This window comes from Cebus imitator, unplaced genomic scaffold (assembly GCF_001604975.1).
Source record: "Cebus imitator isolate Cc_AM_T3 unplaced genomic scaffold, Cebus_imitator-1.0 Scaffold18, whole genome shotgun sequence".
Lineage (NCBI taxonomy): Eukaryota > Metazoa > Chordata > Mammalia > Primates > Cebidae > Cebus > Cebus imitator.
Window position 1 is genome coordinate 3,213,355 of NW_016107333.1, and position 18,860 is coordinate 3,232,214.

The 18,860-nt window shown below is 48.0% G+C and overlaps 1 protein-coding gene across 2 annotated transcripts in view; it reads right to left on the reverse strand.

The window, feature by feature from the left end:
• Nucleotides 1-18,860, reverse strand: part of ARHGAP40 (Rho GTPase activating protein 40) — a 46,106-nt gene that overhangs the window by 21,816 nt on the left and 5,430 nt on the right. For both annotated transcript variants that reach the window (XM_037732613.1, XM_017512057.2), the window contains exon 2: nt 2,294-2,496. In XM_037732613.1, the coding sequence (XP_037588541.1) occupies nt 2,294-2,496 (203 nt within the window). The remainder of the gene's footprint in view (nt 1-2,293; nt 2,497-18,860) is intronic.

The following is an 18,860-nucleotide window of genomic DNA, read 5'->3' on the forward strand; positions in this document are numbered from 1 at the left end:
ACAGGCATGAGCCACCGCGCCCGGCCTACCTTTGTAATTTTTATCTGTACCTAATTATCCCTGTAAAATTCCTTATGAAATATATTCCCTTACTCACGGTCTACATTTTTCACTTAAAAAATCTGTTTTAAAAAGAAACAAGATCCCCACCATAAATGGAGCATCCGTCATCACCTGCCGTGAGTAGATATTGATGGGAAAAATAAATTAACAATCATTCTGGTTCAAGTTGGTGTCTAAATAAAAAGAAAAGATGGCCGGGCACGGTGGCTCACGCCTATAATCCCAGCACTTTGGGAACCAAGGTGGGCAGATCACCCAAGATTAGGAGTTTAAGACCAGCCTGGCCAGCATGGCAAAACCCCACCTCTACTAAAAATACAAAAATTAGCTGGGTGTGGTGGTGAATGCCAGTAGTCCCAGCTAATTGGGAGGCTGAGGCAGGAGAATCGCTTGAAGCCAAGAGGTGGAGGTTGCAGTGAGCCGAGATTGCTCCACTGCACTCCATCCTGGGTGACAGAGTGAAACTCGGTCTCAAAAATCAAACAAATAAATAAATAGGAAAGAAAGGGGGAAGAAAAACAATCTTGGCTCCATGCTATTCAGGATCCCTCTGCCCTGTGAGTCTAAAAAAGCTCCTGTGTTTATTTAATTGCCCAAAGTGGCTTCTCTCTGACCCACTCTGACTCCACTCCCTCTGTGTTGTTAGAAATTAGATTGCAGGCCACATCATGACGCCAGACAGGTCACATCACCACATGGTCTCTTTGCCAACCAGGGGCAAGCCCAGCTGAGTTAATTACATGCCAAACCAGGAAGGGTTCCACGTGAGCCCTTTCATTCCCTCATGTGCTGAACGAGTAAGGATGGAGGATGGGAATGTGCTTGGCTCTGTTCTAGGCACTGTGGACACAGCAATGAAAAGGGCTGATGATGTCCCTGGTGTCATGGAAGTTACATTCTAGTGGGGGTCACAGATGCATGCACAGTAAAGTGCGCTGGTGATGTCAGGCAGTGATCATTGCTGTAGCAATGAATAAAGTAGGGGAGGGGCTAGAGAGTGATGGGCAGGCGTGCTATTGTATGTAGGGAAGCTTGTGAAGACCTCTCTGAGGAGCTGACATTTGAGCTGAGTCCTGATGGGAGAGAACAAGTCGTGCAGATGCCTGGGCAAGACCATTTTAGGCCAAGAGAACAGTGAGGACAAAGGACTTAAGGCAGGGAAGTGCTTTTATGGTCAAAGACCAGCAAGGAGGCCTGAGGGCAGAAGTAGAGTGACAGCTAGCCAGGGTGGAAGGAGAAGAGGCAGAGAGGAGGCGTGAAGCCAATTTTGTAAAGCCTGGTAAGTTACGATCTGGTGGCTTTATTACACGTCCCCAAATTCTTTGACTCTCACTCCATCAAAAGGTGGAGTCTAATTCCCATCCCCTTGAACATAGCTACATGCAGGGCAATAGAATGCAGCAGAAGCAATGATGTCTTTCTTCTACAACTGGGTCATAAACAGCAAGACAGCTTCTACCCAGCTCTCTCTTGGTCTTGTGCTTGGAACACAGCTGCCATGCTGTGAGGAAACCCAGGCCACATGTGGAGGCCTCATGCAGGTATTCCAGATGATAATCCCAGAGGAGGTCCCCTGATGATCACATCCACCACCAGACACATAGATGAGAAATCTTCTAAGATGACTCCAGCCCCAGCTACCATTTGATTGTAACTGCATGAGAGACCCTGAGCGAGAACTGCCTAGCTGAGCCCAGTCAACCCTCCAACAGTGAGGTTTAGTAACAGTCATAACAATTAATTATTGTTGCATTATGCTGCTAAGTTTGAGGTGCTCTGCTACATAGTAGTAGATAATAGGGGCACATAATTGTCTATTACTCTGAGACAGAAGGAGAGATATTTGAGGATTTTGAGCAGATGGCTTAGAATTTCCCTAGAACATTAGCTCCATAGATAGGAAACTGTTTTGTGTTCATTGTTATATCCCCAGTGCTTAAACAGTGCCTGGCACATAATAGGCACTCAATAAATATTTCCTAAAGGACTCACTCCAAGGAGGGACATAATCTAATTTGCATTACTAAAAGATTGTCTTGACTGTGGCATGGAGGACAGGCAGTAAGGAGCACAGGAGAAGTTGGGAGAGCAGTGAAGAGGATACTGCACCAGTCCAGGCAACAGAGAAAATGCTGTCATGTTCTGGTTCATGTCTGGATCCTCTGTACATTTCTCTGCCTGGAATCAAGCCCTCACGCTACCCCTATAGGCCCCAGCCAGGGTCCCTCACCCTCTGGAAGCTGGCCTTCATTCCCGCCACTGTCCTCTTCCCTCAGCTCATCCCTCTGTTGGATCCGTTCCACCTCCATCCAAAAGCTGTCCATGCTGGAGCTCTCCGCTGAGGACATCCAGGAGTGGGAGCAGCCAGCAGGGCGTGGTCGTAGGGGATTCTTCTGGGGAAGCTGATTCATTCGGCCCGAGGAGGGGCCAGAGCTGTAGCAAGTGGGGAAGGTGCAGGGAGATCAGGTCTGTGCTGAGGCTAGTGGCTTTCCAGAAATCAGCCTGGGCCCCCTGGGGGCTGAGAAAGCTTCCCAGGCATGTTTTTCAGGGTGATCTCAGCAAATTGACTGGTGACCCCTCACCCCCGCGGGATCCTTGGAAACCAGCGATGCTGCAGGGGACAGAGACCACTGCTTGCTTCCACCTTCTTGGTCAAGGCGAGCAGGCTTGGACACACATATGGTAGAAGCAGCATCCACAAGAGGAGACTAAACAGCAGACCAGGTGAGGAAATGACAGGGCAGTGCCTCATGATCAAACTGAATTTTTACCCAGAGCGTCTCCTGTCTTATTCCCTCACACCTCCTCCTTTGTGAGTCTGGCTGCCAAGCCCTGCTTGTATCACGGGAGCATCTCACCTCCCCGCCTTTCCCAGCCAGCTCTGATTAGAGCAAGTACCTGATCACAGAGGCATTATACATCACTGAGCCAATCTCATTCCCTCAAGGTGTTGAACCAAGGACAGAGGGGTCAGTATCAGGCACATGAACCAGAAGCCGGGTGAGACTGGAGGGGCTGGAGTGGCCAGTCTTCCAAGAGAAGCAGAGAGGGGCCTCTCTGCAGCCATGGAGGGATGTGGGGTGACCTAAGCTTGATTTTCCAGGTCCCAGTTGCAGCCTCTCATGATCCAGGCTATGTGGTTTACCCCTAGAGCCCCAACTCCTACATCCTTCCCTTTAATCCCCCTCTTCTTCCCAAGCTACACTGAATGAATTTCTGCTTCACGCAATCAAAAAATCTCAGAGTAAGACACTGCAAGTTTCCTGGTCCATATAAATGAAGTCCAGGACTTCAGAAGAGTTTAGGAACAAAATGTCTCTGCTGCCGGTCCAAATCCTTGAGAACTGGTGGGGTGGTCATAATGACAAAAATACTAGACTGGAATCTCCTAGACCTTGACACGTTAGCAAACAGACCACAAACTACCCCTGCCAGAAGAAAGGGAAGAAATCCATTTTCCCAGTTTCTGCAAATAGGAAAAATGTATATTCTGCAAGTTCTATAGGTATTTAAGTGCCCATGTGGAAACAAACCAAAGGCAAAGGAAACCAATAAACATAGGTGGTTTGAACTGTCCTATTAAAAAAGAAGATTCGCCGGGCGCGGTGGCTCACGCTTGTAATCCCAGCACTTTGGGAGGCCGAGGCGGGTGGATCACAAGGTCAAGAGATCGAGACCATCCTGGTCAACATGGTGAAACCCCGTCTCTACTAAAACTACAAAAAAAATAGCTGGGCATGGTGGCGTGTGCCTGTAATCCCAGCTACTCAGGAGGCTGAGGCAGGAGAATTGCCTGAACCCAGGAGGCGGAGGTTGCGGTGAGCTGAGATCGCGCCATTGCACTCCAGCCTGGGTAACAAGAGCGAAACTCCGTCTCCAAAAAAAAGAAGATTCGGCTGGGTGTGGTGGCTCACACCTGTAATCCCAGTACTTTGGGAGGCCAAGGTGGGTGAATCACCTGTGGTCAGGAGTTTGAGACCAGCCTGGCCAACATGGTGAATCCACCAAAAATTAGCCAGGTGCGATGGCAGACACCTGTAGTCCCAGCTACTTGGGAGGCTGAGGCAGGAGAATCGCTTGAACCCAGGAGGTGGAGGTTACAGTGAGCCGAGATTGCACCACTGCACTCCAGCCTGGGCAACAAGAGCAAAACTCCATCTCAAAAATAAAATAAAATAAAAATAAATAAAAAAGAAGACTTATTTGGATTAAAAAGGGAAAATCATCCACATGCTGTTTTTTTTTTAATTATGCTTTTCTGTTTTTGTTTTGCTTGTTCATTTTTGTTTCCTTGAGACAAGGTCTGCTTCTGCAGCCCAGGCTGGAGTGCAGTGGCATGATACATTTCACTGCGACCTCCGCCTCCCAGGCTCAAGCCATCCTCCCACTTCAGACTCCTGAGTAGCTGGAACTACAGGCACATGCCACCATGCCTGGCTAATTTTTGTATTTCTCATAGAGACAGGGTTTTTGCCATGTTACCCAGGTTGGTCTCAACCTCCTAGGCTCAAGCAATCCACCTGCCTTTGCTTCCTAAAATACTGGGATTACAGGAGTGAGCCATTGAGCCCAGCCTTAAAACATACTTTTGTTAGCTATATTTTCCATTATAAAATCAATATGCAGTAATTGTAAAAACGCCCAGCAATGCAGAAGTGAGCAAAGTAGAAAATCAATCATTCTCCTGTGACTACGACCACATTTTCCACGCTAACACTTCGGTGTGCAGACATCCATTTTTCTCCCCAGACATACCTCACCTAAAGGCATACATATGGTAGAGGAAGCATTCACAAGAGGAGATTAAACACCAGGACAGGTGAGGAAATGGCAAGGCAGTCCCTCACAGATCCCACTGAATTTTCACCCGGAGCATCTCCTGTCTCCTTCCCTCACACCTCTACCTCCTCCTTTGTGAGTCTGGCTGCCAAGCCTTGGTTTTCCTGCTGGTGTTACAGGAGCACCTCGTCTTTTACCCCCTCCCAACCAGCTTTGAACAGAGCAAGTACCCGAGCACAGAGGCGTCATGCATCACTGAGCCAATCTCATTCTCTCAAGGTGAATGATACTGACCAAAGGCAGAGGGGTCAGTATCAGGCATGTGAACTGGAAGCTGTGTGGGGCTGGAGGGACTGGAGAGGCCCCTCAGTGGACGTTGTTTTGGGCTCATGTCAGCCAAGACACCGAGCTCAAGTCCTCCACCAGCCCCACAAGCGTCCCATGCACGCTAAGCATTTGATAGCTCTTTGCTAAGGAGCTGGATGCTCCCAGGAGGGTCCCCACACAGTGTGTTTACTTGAAATATCCCCATCTCCTTTTGATAGAGGTTTGGGTTGTTTCTATTCATCAATATCACAAGTAATACCATCTGGTACCTTTGCTCCTTTGTACAGTAGAAGAAAATCCTAGAAGTAGAATTGCTGAATCAAAGGGTTTGTGAAATCTTGTCACATTGCCTCTAAAAAAGGGCTATTTTACTGGATTTTTGTTTGTGTGTTTGTTTTGACTTTACCCCTGCTGTCTGCTTAGCCCCCCTTGTGGATCCCGTGCCCTGGAGTCCCTGAGGCTGTATTTTGCCCTCTGCCTATGACCTCACTCACTGTTGTCCCCCAACTTTCTGTAGGTGTAACCCAGGACTTAGGGTCAGCTCCATGGCTGTGTGAGCTGTGCAGTCACACAGGGCCCGGGTATAGAAGCAGCCCACATTTGGTTCAGGGCTCGACTGTCACCATCTCAAAATTCTTCACAACGTTTGAGTGAGGGGCCCATGTTCTCTTTGCACATGGCCTGTCCTGCCAGGATTTTACCATAGACCCTAGCTTATGGCTTCCTCCCAAGCACCCTGCCCAAGGGAGCTCAACTCTGAGTCATAAACAATTCTATCCCAAAACAGACTCAAAACGTAGGAAAGCAAAGACACCTCCAATCAGCCAAAGCCGGAAAAAAGGGACAGGGCATGACCTCCTGGCAACATCTCGAGCATCTGCAGAAGCTTCCCTGGAGACCAAGTCTCAGTTAATTTTAAAATTGGCTGTTCCGCTCTATTTACGCTTTTCGAGAAAACCGCTAGTCACTGCCTCCTGCGAATCTGTTTGGCACCCCATGCTGGGGGCACAGCTCTGTTTCTTTGGTTGCTTTGCGATTCGCTTTGAAATTACCGGCATCTGTGTGTTTTCGTGACAATTTGAAAACTGCAGCAGCTAAACCAAAGCAAAATTGTCAACACTATCACCATTTGATAGCTAAGCAGTGAGAGGGCAGCAATTATTTCTTTTGATGAACATTCCGAGGAGGTCAGAGAGGGGCACAGGAAAGAACGAAACAAAATGAAACACCCACAGTGCTGAAGGTGTAATTGCTCCAACATCACATTTTGCAGCGTGGTGGTGAGCATCACCCTTTTAGGAAGAGAATGATAGGGAGAGAACACATCCACAAAATGTGTTCAGAGCCTCATAAATACAGCTGATGTTTTGTTTCCAGCGCTTTGTTGATGTGTAGTGTATTCAAAGAAGTATACACGTCCTAAGTATACAGTGGGGTAAATTGTCTCCAGTTGTAATTTGGTTTTTAAACCTTTACTGAGTACTTACTACACACCCAGCAGCAAACATTTCCAAGCATCAGTTTCTTGATTATTACTTTTTTTGAAAAGGGTCTTGCTCTGTCTGGAGTGCAATGGTGCAATCATAGCTCACTGCAGCCTCAAAGTCTTAGGCTCAAGCGATGCTCCCGCCTCAACCTCCCAGGTCGCTAGAGTTACAGGTACATGCCACCATGCCCAGTTGATATTTTATTTTTGGTAGAGGCAAGGTCTTGCTGTGCTTCTCAGGCTGCTCTCAAATGCCTTGATTCAAGTGATCCTCCCAAAGTGCTGAGATTCCACATGTAAGCCATCAAGCCTGGCCAAGCAACAGTTTAATATGTCAGTCCCTTGTGGGGGTGCTATTGTCTCCAATTCACAGACAAGGAAACAGACCCAACAGGATTGGGGGACCCACCAGACTTTTCCCGTTGGCAAGTGGCAGAGCCTGGATTTGAACCCAGGTTGCAAGCTCCAGTGCCAGGGTGCTTAACTGCCACACTAGATGATTTAGGGAGCCCCCAGGTATAAGTGAAGTAATCTGAATGCATTTCCTTTCCCACTGCAGACACTGTGCCCATCTCAGATGGTACCATCAAGCACTTTGAGAGCCACTCCTCACACTCGTTCTGGTGTCTCCACATCCCAGGAACCCCTAATGAATTTTACGTTTCATACAACTCTTATATCCACTAACTTCTTACCACCACTCTGGTCCAAGCCACCATCACTTCTCAGCCTGGACCACCTCGCCGCAGTCTTCCTGTGTTTCTTCTAGATATCCTTCTCTGGTTCAGAAAGATCTACCAAGCTCACAAAACTGGCCTGTCACCCCCTCTAGGAATCCTCATGGTATCCCAGGATGCTCAGGATAAAATCCAAATGCCTTCCGAAGGCACTGGATTGACCGGCCTACGTTTCTGGTATCATCTCCCATCCCTCCTTCTTCCCACTGCCTGGAATGTCCTTCCCTTGTTTGCCAACTACCCGTCAGGTCTCAGACGCAAAGTCACTTCCTCAAACACAACTTTTCTCATCCCTAACCTGGATTAGGTCCCTGCTATGTGCTTTTGTATAACACATTCATTGCAATTGGGACTATTTCTTTCTTGGCTTCTCTACTCACTGTTGCCTCCCCAGTGTCTAGAACACTGCCTGGAATATAGTAGTTGTAAGCAGATATCACGGTATGGTCCAAAAATTCTTTGACAGTTCTCCTGTGGGGAGGTGGGGCCTATGTCTCCTCCCGCTGAATCTGGCAGGCTTGTGACAGCCTCAGCCGACAGAACACAGTGGAGGTCAAGCGACGGGACTTCTCCGTCTCGTCATAGTGACCAAGCTGATCCCACCTGGCTCTCACTCTCTGCTTGCTCCTTGGAATGGGTGGCTACATTGAGAAGCCCAGGCCACGTGCAAGGTCACATGCAGGCGCTCCCGTCACCAGCCCAACTGAACCTCACCCTTGAATCATTTTAGTGTAGGTGTCAGACACATGAGTGGAGAAGCTTCCAGACAGATGACTCTAGTCCCCCGCATGAAGTCATCCCTAGCCGTTCAGTCTCCCCAGGTGACACCCCAGACATCATGGAGCAGACAGCAGGTATCCTTGCCCCCTCTGCCCCAATTCCTCACCCATCAAATCCCTGAGCAGAGTAAAATGATGTTGTTATGTGCCACTCAGCAATAGATAAACAGATTTGTAAGTTTAGAAGTCAAGAACTTTGTTCCTAGTGTCAAACAGGTCTGAATTTGAATCCCAGATTTGTTATTTATTAGCAAAGTCACCTTGGGGAGTCCCCAAACCTGGCTGAACCTCAGCTTCCTCATTTTAATATGAAGCTAACAGAGACTTCCTGGGGCAGTGTAGCGTAAAAGCCAATTCACTCATCCAGCAAATGTTTACTGAGACAGTTACTAGGAAGCTAATACACATAAGGGGCTTAGGAATAGGAGGTCCTCAGTCAACATTAGTTTAATCAATATATGTTGCTTCTGGGCTCTTCCTATCTAAGATTCAGACAGGGCAAGTGACTCACCCAAGACTGCCCAGCCAGTCAGTGGCCTCTAGTTCCTGTCCTGCAGGGAGTGGTCAGGGGCTTGCAAGCACAGACCATGGAAGAAATATATTCCCCCCAGTGAGTCAAAAGGCCAGAGCCCTCAGAGTGGCTTAGAGTCTTCCTGAATGCAAAGCCCTTCTCTCCACACACATGAACTTCCCCCCATTTCCCTAATTTCTAGGTGTCTTAGAAGATGAGGCAGGGCCTAGATGTCCTCAGCTCAGTCCAAGCTCCCCGACTCACGCTCTGTGCAGCTGTGGACATGTCCCTTTTCCTCTATGGACCTCAGTTTCCAAATTTGTAAAATGGGAAAACAGGAGAAGAGAAGGGGGCTTTGCAAGACGATCTTAGTGAGATCGTTGTCCCTGAGGTCACAGCAGGCACTGAGAATCATATGACAGCAGAGCAAAGGCATTTGCCAAAGGGCAGGGCTACAGAAACCCATACAAGGCTGACAGCCACAGAAGCCAGAACCTGCGAAACCGAAAGCCAGCATGACTGAGGGAGCAAGAATGCGGGCCATCGGGATGAACGGGTGGAGGCGTGGCCAAGCCTCCTCTCCAGCAGCCAAAGCAGGTGAGCTCAGCCTAGACCTGCTGGGGCGGGGAGGTGGCCTGGCTTCAGCAACCCAGCCAAGGACTTCCCCCAAAAGTGGCAGTTAGGGCTTTGGGGGCAGCCCTCGATTCCATTGAGAGAGCCTGCCCTTGACTTCACCACTCTGACTCTGATGAAACTCTGACAGCAGAGGGTGTGGCTCCATGTGTGGCATTGCAGAGTTTAACAGGCTGAGCTCTGTCCGTCCGGACACCGTGGCATCTTGGGTGAGATGTTTCACCTCTCTGAGCTTCAGTTTCCTCTGCAAAGTGGGGGCCAATCAGAGCTATCCTCACTGTGAGGATCATAGGAAATGTAAAGAAGATGTCTGACAAAATATCTGGCGTTGGCCCGGTGTGGTGGCTCACGCCTGTAATCACAGCACTATGGGAAGCTGAGGCGGGCGGATCACCTGAGGTTGGGAGTTCGAGACCAGCCTGACCAACATGGGAAAACCCCGTCTCTACTGAAAATACAAAATTCGCCTGGCGTGGTGGCAGGTGCCTGTAATCCCAGCTACTCAGGAGGCTGAGACAGGAGAATGGCTTGAACTCAGGAGGCAGAGGTTGTGGTAAGCTGGGATCAAGCCATTGCACTCCAGCCTGGGCAACAACAGCGAAACTCTGTCTCAAAAAAGCCCAAAATCTGAACAAGAAATGGGAATTGTTATAATAACAGTACTTATTATCATCAGCAGCAGCATCACATTATCCTCATCATAAATATTATCGGCTACAGTGAATGAAGGAAAAGGCTTTAGTCACAAGCTCAGATTCTGTGGCCAGAGGGACAAGTGACTCCAACACAGGCCCTGGAGTAAGCTGGCATTGACTATTCTAACCAATAGGCATTAACACTGACTAGGTGCAAGGCAGTACTCGGAACACCGCATTAAAGTTCCCCAGGCTCAGCACTAACAGCATTTCAGGTGGCTGATTCTTGGCTGTGAAGGGGAGCTGTCCTGTGTATTGCAGCAAGTTTAGCAGCATCACTGGCCTCTACCCACTAGATGCCAAAGCATCCCTCTCAGTTTTAACAATGACACATGTCTCCAGACATTGCCAGATGTTCCCTGGGGAACACCATCACCCTGGCAGAGAAACACTGCTTAGCATGGATTAACTCATTTACTCTTCACAACTTATTATTATCCCATTTTACAGATGGGAAAACAGAGGTACAGCGATAAAGTGACTTCTGCAAGGTTACCTGACGAGTAAATGGCAAGACTGGAGTTGACCCCAGGAAGTCTGGCTCTGTAGTCCCTGTTCTCAACCACTGTGCAATAAGCTGCCTGTACAACTGTCTTTCCTCCATTGTGAATGTTTTCTTTTCTTTCGCTGGCTGGATGCAGCCTGTGATTGGTGAGGGAATACCACCGGCCGGATGTGGCTGCAGCTCTGCCTCTGATCAGCTGAACTCCTCCTATCCCTAGCACCTGAGCCACAGGGTGGCTGCACTCTTTTGAACACGTCCTTTGCCTCAAAATTATTGTTGGGTAACGATATGTTGTGGTGTGATGGACTGAGATCATCCCCAGGGGTGTGCTGGAGGAGCAACAGACAGCCGCGGCTGGGCAGTGCCAAGCTTTACTTTGCTGAGCGGGGAGTCTGGGGGAAGATGAGATGCTGGGGGTGAAGAGAAAGGAGGGAGAGAGGTGGTGAGAGAGCTGGCCACCATAGGGGAGTGGCTGTGTGGGATGCCATGTGCCTTTGGCTCTGGGCAAGCCCAGGTATGCAGTGTGGCCAGGTGGTGAGGTGGCCCTCTCATACCTCTATCAACACCGTGAGAAGAACTGTCCCTGGACAGATGCTGCCTAGGTCCCAGAATGAACACATATGGCACAGACCATAGCCCGGTCAGCAGGGGAGGAATAAGTTCAGCCGGACCCACGGCTACAAATGGAGCCGCCCAGCAGAGCCTAGGGTAGAGCAGCTAATCCCCAGCCTCCTTCAGACACAGGAGCAGGAGTACACGACGTCACCTCAGGAAATGATAACTGCTGGGTTTGGGGATCATTTGTCACACGGTAATAGTGAACAGGGACAGCACGCTATTGCACAACCCCAGCAGCTCTGCCAGAGGAGCGGTGAGCCCACTCTGCTGCTCACACACATTCCCTGGTGCCAGGTGCACATGCCACTGGCTGTGTGCACACTCTATGTTCCACGCTATCTCCAACCCCCAGATAAAGTGACACATCCGGTCCTGAGTCAGGAATCAATGAGAGTTAGGAATTGGGCCCCTTAGAGCAGAGATTGAAAGGCAATCTCAGGGCACAGCCATGTGCATATGGGTATGCCAGGGAACTGTGGGTGCAGTCACTCAGGAATATGTACATAGCCATGTGTGCCTATGAAGAGGGTCTCTCCTCTGTTGCCTCAGGACTTGCCAGGAGGTTTGGATTCTTCATGCCCACCCATGTAACTCACATAACTTAGTACATGACAATGATGTAAATGGTACCTCTCTGAGTGTAACACTCTTATGCAGTGCACAACCTGAACATCAGGACACAGCAACACTCGCATCTATGAAGGTTGCTCTGTCTGTGGGGACAGAGTTGGGATGGGTGGGAATGAGATGTTATAAAAGGCAAATCTGACCTTTACATTTTTGTGCATCATCTTAACTGAGCTCCTAAAATCCCTCCGTGGCTACAACTTTCTCGTGAAGACAAAGAAGACTGGCTCATTCTGGCCAATGTGACCATCCTTTGAATTGTTGAATGATGCTCGCCATATCTCTTTCACATAACAATTTTGCTAGAGCTGATCTGCAGGTTATGAGAGTCACAAGCATGGCTATTTTGTGTTATAGACAACAAGAATAAAACATTCTGAAATGTAATTAATGTAATTTAGCTTCCTGAATCACACGGGAGGCTGGGCTGGGAGACAGGGAAAGGCAGAGCTATGGGTGCCCTCTTCGGCTGTTCCAGGTGGCACAAATCAGAAGAACAGAGGACCCATGCTGGGCCCAAGAAGGCCAGGCCCAGAGACGTGTGCTTCTCCACCCTGCCCATGGGCTGGAGTGCCCCAGGGAGCTTTGCCAGCCAGTTATGCCCAAGCAATGTCCCAGCCAGACCGATGACACTGAAACTGCTGGGAATGGGACCTGGGCACAGTACTGTTGATTCCGTTGTGCAACCAGGGTTGGGAAGCCAGGAGTATCATCATGTTGCTGAGGTTCAGGGAATGACACAGATTTCAAGAGTTGGGTGGGAACTGATGGATTGCATCAAAATTCTCACATAGCACTTCTGGGAGGGGCAGCCTGCATTTCTGAGATGGCTGGGGGAGATTAAGGTACTGCTCATGAACTCCGAGATGACAAATATTCCCAACAGAAGATCAGGATCTACCAATCTCCCTCTGAGATAGCAAACTGCATCCGTTCCACCACATCCCCAGCACACACACTGGATTTTCACACCTTTTAAATAGCTTGCCATCATCTGAAAATGAGGAGGTCTCACATTTTTAAATCCTCTAGTTCCAATTTCTCTCAGGAAAAAATAATCAGTGGAGATGATAATCTTGGGTCTCTCTATAAGTGACAATTGGCTGAAGCCAAGTGGTGGCTGCCTCTGAAAATGGGCTCCAGCCAGCAGCGTGGCCCAGTGGTACTTGCCAGAGAAGCTTTGAAGATCTTCAAGTTGTTTAGGCTTGCCCTCATCCTTCCTTCCAACAAGGTTATAGACCCTTGTGTGTCCCTTCCTGAGTCACTTAGATTATCATCTTGATTTGTACTGCCCAGTATGGTAGCCACTAGCCACCTGAGCCCTTGAAATATGGTATTTAGTATGAATGAGGAGCTACATTTTTAACTCACTCACTCACTCTTTCTTTTCTTTCTTCCTTCCTTCCTCCCTCCATTTCTCTTTCTTTTTTCTTTCTTTCTCTCTCTTTCTTTCTTCCTTCCTTTCTTTTTCTTTTTCTTTTCTTTTATCTCATCTTGAGAGAGTCTCATTCTTTTGCCCAGGCTGGAGTGCAGGGGTGTAATCTTGGCTCACTGCAACTTCCACCTCTCAGATTCAAGCGATTCTCTCTGTTGCCTCTGTTGCCTCAGGGCAGAAGAGTGAAAACCAGAGAGATGGTAGCATGGGAAGGGCTCAGCCTCCCGAGTAGCTGGGATTACAAGCATGTACCATCACACCTGGCTAATTTTTGTATTTTTAGTACAGACAGGGTTTCTCCATGATGGCCAGGCTGTCTCGAACTCCCAACCTCAGGTGATCTGCCTGCCTTGGCCTCCCAAAGTGCTGGGATTGCAGGCGTGAGCCACCATGCTCAGCCAACTTTATTTTAGCTAATTTAAATTTAAAACTAGGTACTTGTTTCAGTTACTGGAAAAGGTGTAAATATGTTTAGAACAACTTGGATACACAAATCTACTTTACCAACTGTAAATTGTATGAAATCTAAATACACATTAAGGATTTCTGATGAAAATTTAGCATCCTATTGGGGAAATGTAAAATACACACTGGATTTTGAAGACTTCATATTTGAAAATGTAAACTATTTCATTCATGTTTTATATTGATTACATGTGAAAATATTCTGGACATATTGGGTTAAATAAAATGTTGTTTTTATTAAAATAACATTAAGTATTAATGTTGTTAATTTGATCATATTAAAAGTTTTAGACCAGACACAGTGACTCATGCCTGTAATCCCAGGATTTTGGGAGGCCAAGACAGGAGGATCATCTGAGCCCAGGAGTTGAAAATCAGCCTGGGCAATACAGCAACACCTTATCTCTACAAAAAAAAAAAAAAAAAAAAAAAAAAAAAAAACAAAAAAAAAAAAAAAGAAAAAAAAAAAAAAAAAAAAAAAAAAAAAAAAAAATCAGCTGGGTGTGGTGGTGCATAACTGGATCCTAGTCATTCAAGAGGCCTAGGCAGGAAGATTGCTTGAGCCCAGGAGTTTGAGGATGCAGTGAGCTATGATTGTCTTACTGTACTCCAGCTTAGGTAAAACAGTGAGACTCTGTCTCAAAAAAAGAAAAAAAAGTTTTAAATAGGCTCAGTGTCCTCTGTAAACCAAAAATAAAGTCCTAAGCCCCCCAGCCAATTGAACAGACCCAATCGCTTTTGCAGAATCCCAGGGAAATCTGCAAAACCGCATTGGTGGCCATGATGGGATGGGAGGTTGGACACACCTCATCATACTCTCCTCCCTTTTGTATTTAGGCACAGCATCTGACCAGCATTAATGTTAAAATGGACATCACAATGGCCAGGCATGGTGGCTCACACCTGTAATTCCAGCACTTTGGGAGGCTGAGGCAGGTGGATCACTTGAGGTCAGGAGTTTGAGACCAGCCTGGCCAACATGGTGAAACCTCATCTCTACCAAAAATACAAAAACTAGCCAGGTGTGATGGTGTAGTCCTAGCTACTCAGGAGGCTGAGGCAGGAGAATCGCTTGAACCCGGGAGGTGGAGGTTGCCGTGAGCTGAGATTTCACCACTACACTCCAGCCTGGGTGACAGCGAGAGACAGAACCTATTGCCATGCCAGACAAAGGTAAACTCACACATCCCTACAAGTAACTCTGACCCAGGATATTGGTTAACGGACTTCCTTCTCTGAAACATTCCTTTCTGCTGACTTTAAACTTTTAGACAAAGCTTTACTCTAACCAACTGCAAATTAAAGAATCTGTAAATCCACCTATAACCTATAAGCCCGGCTTCAAGATATCCCACTTTTCAGCCAAACCACTATACAGCTTCCCTGCATTGAGTTATGTCTTTGCCTGGAACTCCCGTCTCCCCTAAATTGCGTAAAACCAAACTCTAAACTAACTGCCAAGGACACACCTTCTCAGGACCTCTTGAGACTGTGTTCCCAGGCCACGGTCACTTACATTGGCTCAGAAGAAACCTTAAAATATTTTACAGAGCTTGGTTTTCCCATTCATACCTCAGTTCCACCACAATCCTCACCATGCCCTAGATGTTACACTCTGCCACGTACTGGGAAAAGGTCTTGACGTGTGTGTGAAGGACTGTATATTGTTTACTGAGAAACGATGGCAAGGAACACCAAGCCGTCCCCAGGCAGAAAACTGCTCAGGGCATTATACAATAGCGAGCAATATATACCGGTCGTGTACTAGTTAAACTAGTTCCCAAAACACAGGGTACATGACCTTGTGCCCATTGCTGACTCGCAGAGAGTGCTTTCCAGCTTATTTTCATTTTGGTAGTGAACAGGCACTATCTGCCTGGTTAGTCTATGCTATGAATAAACACTGAACGCCTGCTTATTAAAAATAACCACTTGTTCACAATAAATAAATACATGGGACAGAGCCTGCTCTGGGCCTTCAGCTGGGAAAGGCTGTCAGTCCCCCGGTGTCCCATTCTGTTTCTCATTTTGCACACTATCTTTGTGTCTGTTTCTTAATTCCTTCAGCACCACCTGGGTTGGGGTCTCCACGACCGAGCTCATCTCCGCAGCCACATGACTCCCTGAAGGTCCCACTTAACCCCTGTAGGCACCAGAGAGGACAGCTCCTGATCTATAACATCTTCCAGGCTGGTTTTGGGTGGGGAGCGGCACAGTGGGGACAGCTTTTTAAAATCTTATGAAAGTTGTGGATCCTCTCTCTGGAAAACTGCACACACACACAGATGCGCAACATTTAGCAAATAATTTTAGTGGCTCTCGGATCTTTGAAGCTCCATCCTTGAGCCCCAGATTAAGAACATCTGGTCTTTAATGCCTTCAGAAAAGACCAGCAGAAAGAGCCTCAGGCTGGTTGCCGTGGTTACTCCTCCTCTTAGGCTGGCCTAGGGGCGAGGCACAGCCTCATTATCTCTATCTTTGCTGCTCGCATCTTCACAGGGAGGCCCTCATTGCTCACTCTTCCACTGCACACTCAAGGGTTTACGAGCCAGATTGTCATCCCACCATCAGGTCTCCAGGCCCTGGGGTTGGAGCTGGGCTCAGGGCTTGAAAGCAAACTCCAGTCCCATCTCTCCTCTGTCCCACTCTGTGCTCCAGCCAGTGTGAGCTACGTGTACCTCTCAGAGGCACCAGGCTCCCTCTTGCCCTGGAGTTTTGCCCACTTGGCAGCTACTGCCAGGGACACCCTTCTCCTTCCCATCCTTGGCCTGCTCGGTGCCTACTTTGGGACTCAGCTCAGGCATCACCTCCTTCACGAAGCCTTTGCTGCAGTCCTCCTACAGGTGGGTGTTGGGCTCACTGATGTCCTGGCAGTTACCACCCTCCACAGTCATGGCCTATTTGTTTTCTCCTTTAGACTGGGAACTCTTTGAGACCAGAGACATTCTTAGTTATCATTGTGTGAGCCCAGCTCCCCAAACAGAACAGATATTAATAAATATTTGAAGGATTAATAAATTTAACGCAGTGGTTCTCAAAGTGTGGGCCCCAGACCTTCAGGATCAGCATCACCTGGGAGCCTGTTAGGAACGCACATTTTCAGCCCTCGCCCCAGAACTACAGAATAGAAACTCTGGGGGTGGGGTGCAGCAGCCTGGGTTTGCGCAAGCCCTCCAGGCAAATCCAAGGCCCTTAGATCACTCCAGGTGATCTAAACCCCAGGTTGGAGGGAGGGAGGCAGGATGACACCTGGGGGTGGAAGCAGGTGATTGAAGTTTAGAAAAGCAATATGGAAGAGAGGCTTCGGGTAGGCAGAATAACGCCCCCCCCCGCCACCACTACCCACACCTCCCTGGAATCGGTAAATGTGTACCTTACATGGCAAAGGTGGAATAAAGGTTGCAGATGGAATTACAGTTGCTAATCAGCTGACTTTGGGGAGATGATACTGGATTGCCTAAGTGGGCCCAGTGAAATCACAGGGTCCTTAAATGGGGAAGAGGGAGGCAGAAGAGTGAAAATCAGAGAGATGGTAGCATGAGAAGGACTCAGCCAGCCACTCTTGGCTTTGCAGATGCAGGCGGGCCACAGCTTAAGGAAGGCAGCTTGGCTTCTTGAAGCTAGAAAGTCGATTGTCCCCGAGAGCCCCCAGAAAGGATCACAGCCCTGCCCACACCTTGATTTTAGACCAGTAAGATCCATATTGGACTCCTGACCTCCGGAACTCTAAGATAATACATCTGTATTGTTTCAGCCGCCAAATTTGTGGCCATTTGTTATTGCTGCAACAGAAAACATTGACTACAGCGGCTGAGGACCAAGGCCCTGGAGTCACACTGTCTGGGCCTAGGTCTGTCCTCTTATGTGTGGCCTATAAAATCAGGGTGATGGTGGGATAGTATACAGAAGACAGTGAGGACGAAATGAAGTAAGGCCTGTAAAACATTCAGCCCATAGGAAGTACCCCAAAAACAAACACACAAGGCTGCTTTCCAACCAATGCGCAGCCTACAGTCCACTCAAGATGGGGCAAACAGCCTCAGGAGACAGAGCAGTAACTAGAGAACTGGAGGGGCAGTGGGCTGAGGAGAGGCTTCCTGGAGGAGGAAGTATGGGAGCTCAGTTTGAGTTTTTTGTTTTTTCTGTTGTTGTTTGAGATAGAATCTAGCTCTATCGCCAGGTGGGAGTTCAGTGGTGCAATCTTGGCTCACTGCAACTCCGCCTCCCAGGTCCAAGCAATTCTCCTGCCTCAGCCTCCGGAGTAGCTGGGATTACAGGCATGCGCCACCACGCCCAGCTAATTTTTGTATTTTTAGTAGAGATGGGTTTCACCTTGTTGGCCAGGATGGTCTCGATCCCCTGACCTTGTTATCTGCCCACCTTGGCCTCCCAAAGAGCTGGGATTACAGGCGTGAGCCACTGCACCCGGCCAGAACTCAGTTTTAAAGGAACAGTCAGTGAATGTCAGAGAGGAAATGAGATATGCAAATCTCCCAGGAAGGGGAGCAGGTCTTTATGATGAGAAGTCCAAAGGAATTTCCCTGGGTGGATAGAAGCCTATATTAGGGTTTAATGAGAACAAGGTCAGTAAGAAATAAATGGTAGTGGGGAACGTCTCTCCAAACAAATTAAAATCCAGAAGCCATCACGGAAGAAAGCTGAGTTGATTACATCAGAACTTAAAACTTTTGTATGACAAAAGACACTATAAAAAATGTCATAAGAGCTTTTTCCTCAACTGAGAGGAAATGTTTGCAACAAGTGATAAAGTGTTACTATCCAGTGTATGTAAAAAGTTCCTGGAAAGCAACAAGAAAAAAAATACTTAAAAAATCTACTAGGAAAGTCGGCAGCAGATAGAAATCAACAAGTCACAGGAGATAAAATGCAAACACCCCATGTGAAAAGATGTGGAGCCTTGCAAGTCATCAGGGAAATGCAAATTTAAAAAAAGGATAAACTACAGCTATCAGTTTGGCAAACAGAGAAGACTGCCAACACCCAGGGCTGGCAAGTGTCGAGAAAAGGCATACTCACACTTGGATGAGCATCTGCTGGTCAACTTGGGTAGACTCGGTGATGCCTAACAGGAGGGAAGGTGGAAAAGTGGCTTCCACGTTGCAGGCAGGGTGAGGACCCCAGGGTTGTGAAGGACGCAGCCTAACCACTCATGTAATCACGTTCACCTCTGCTTCCTTGC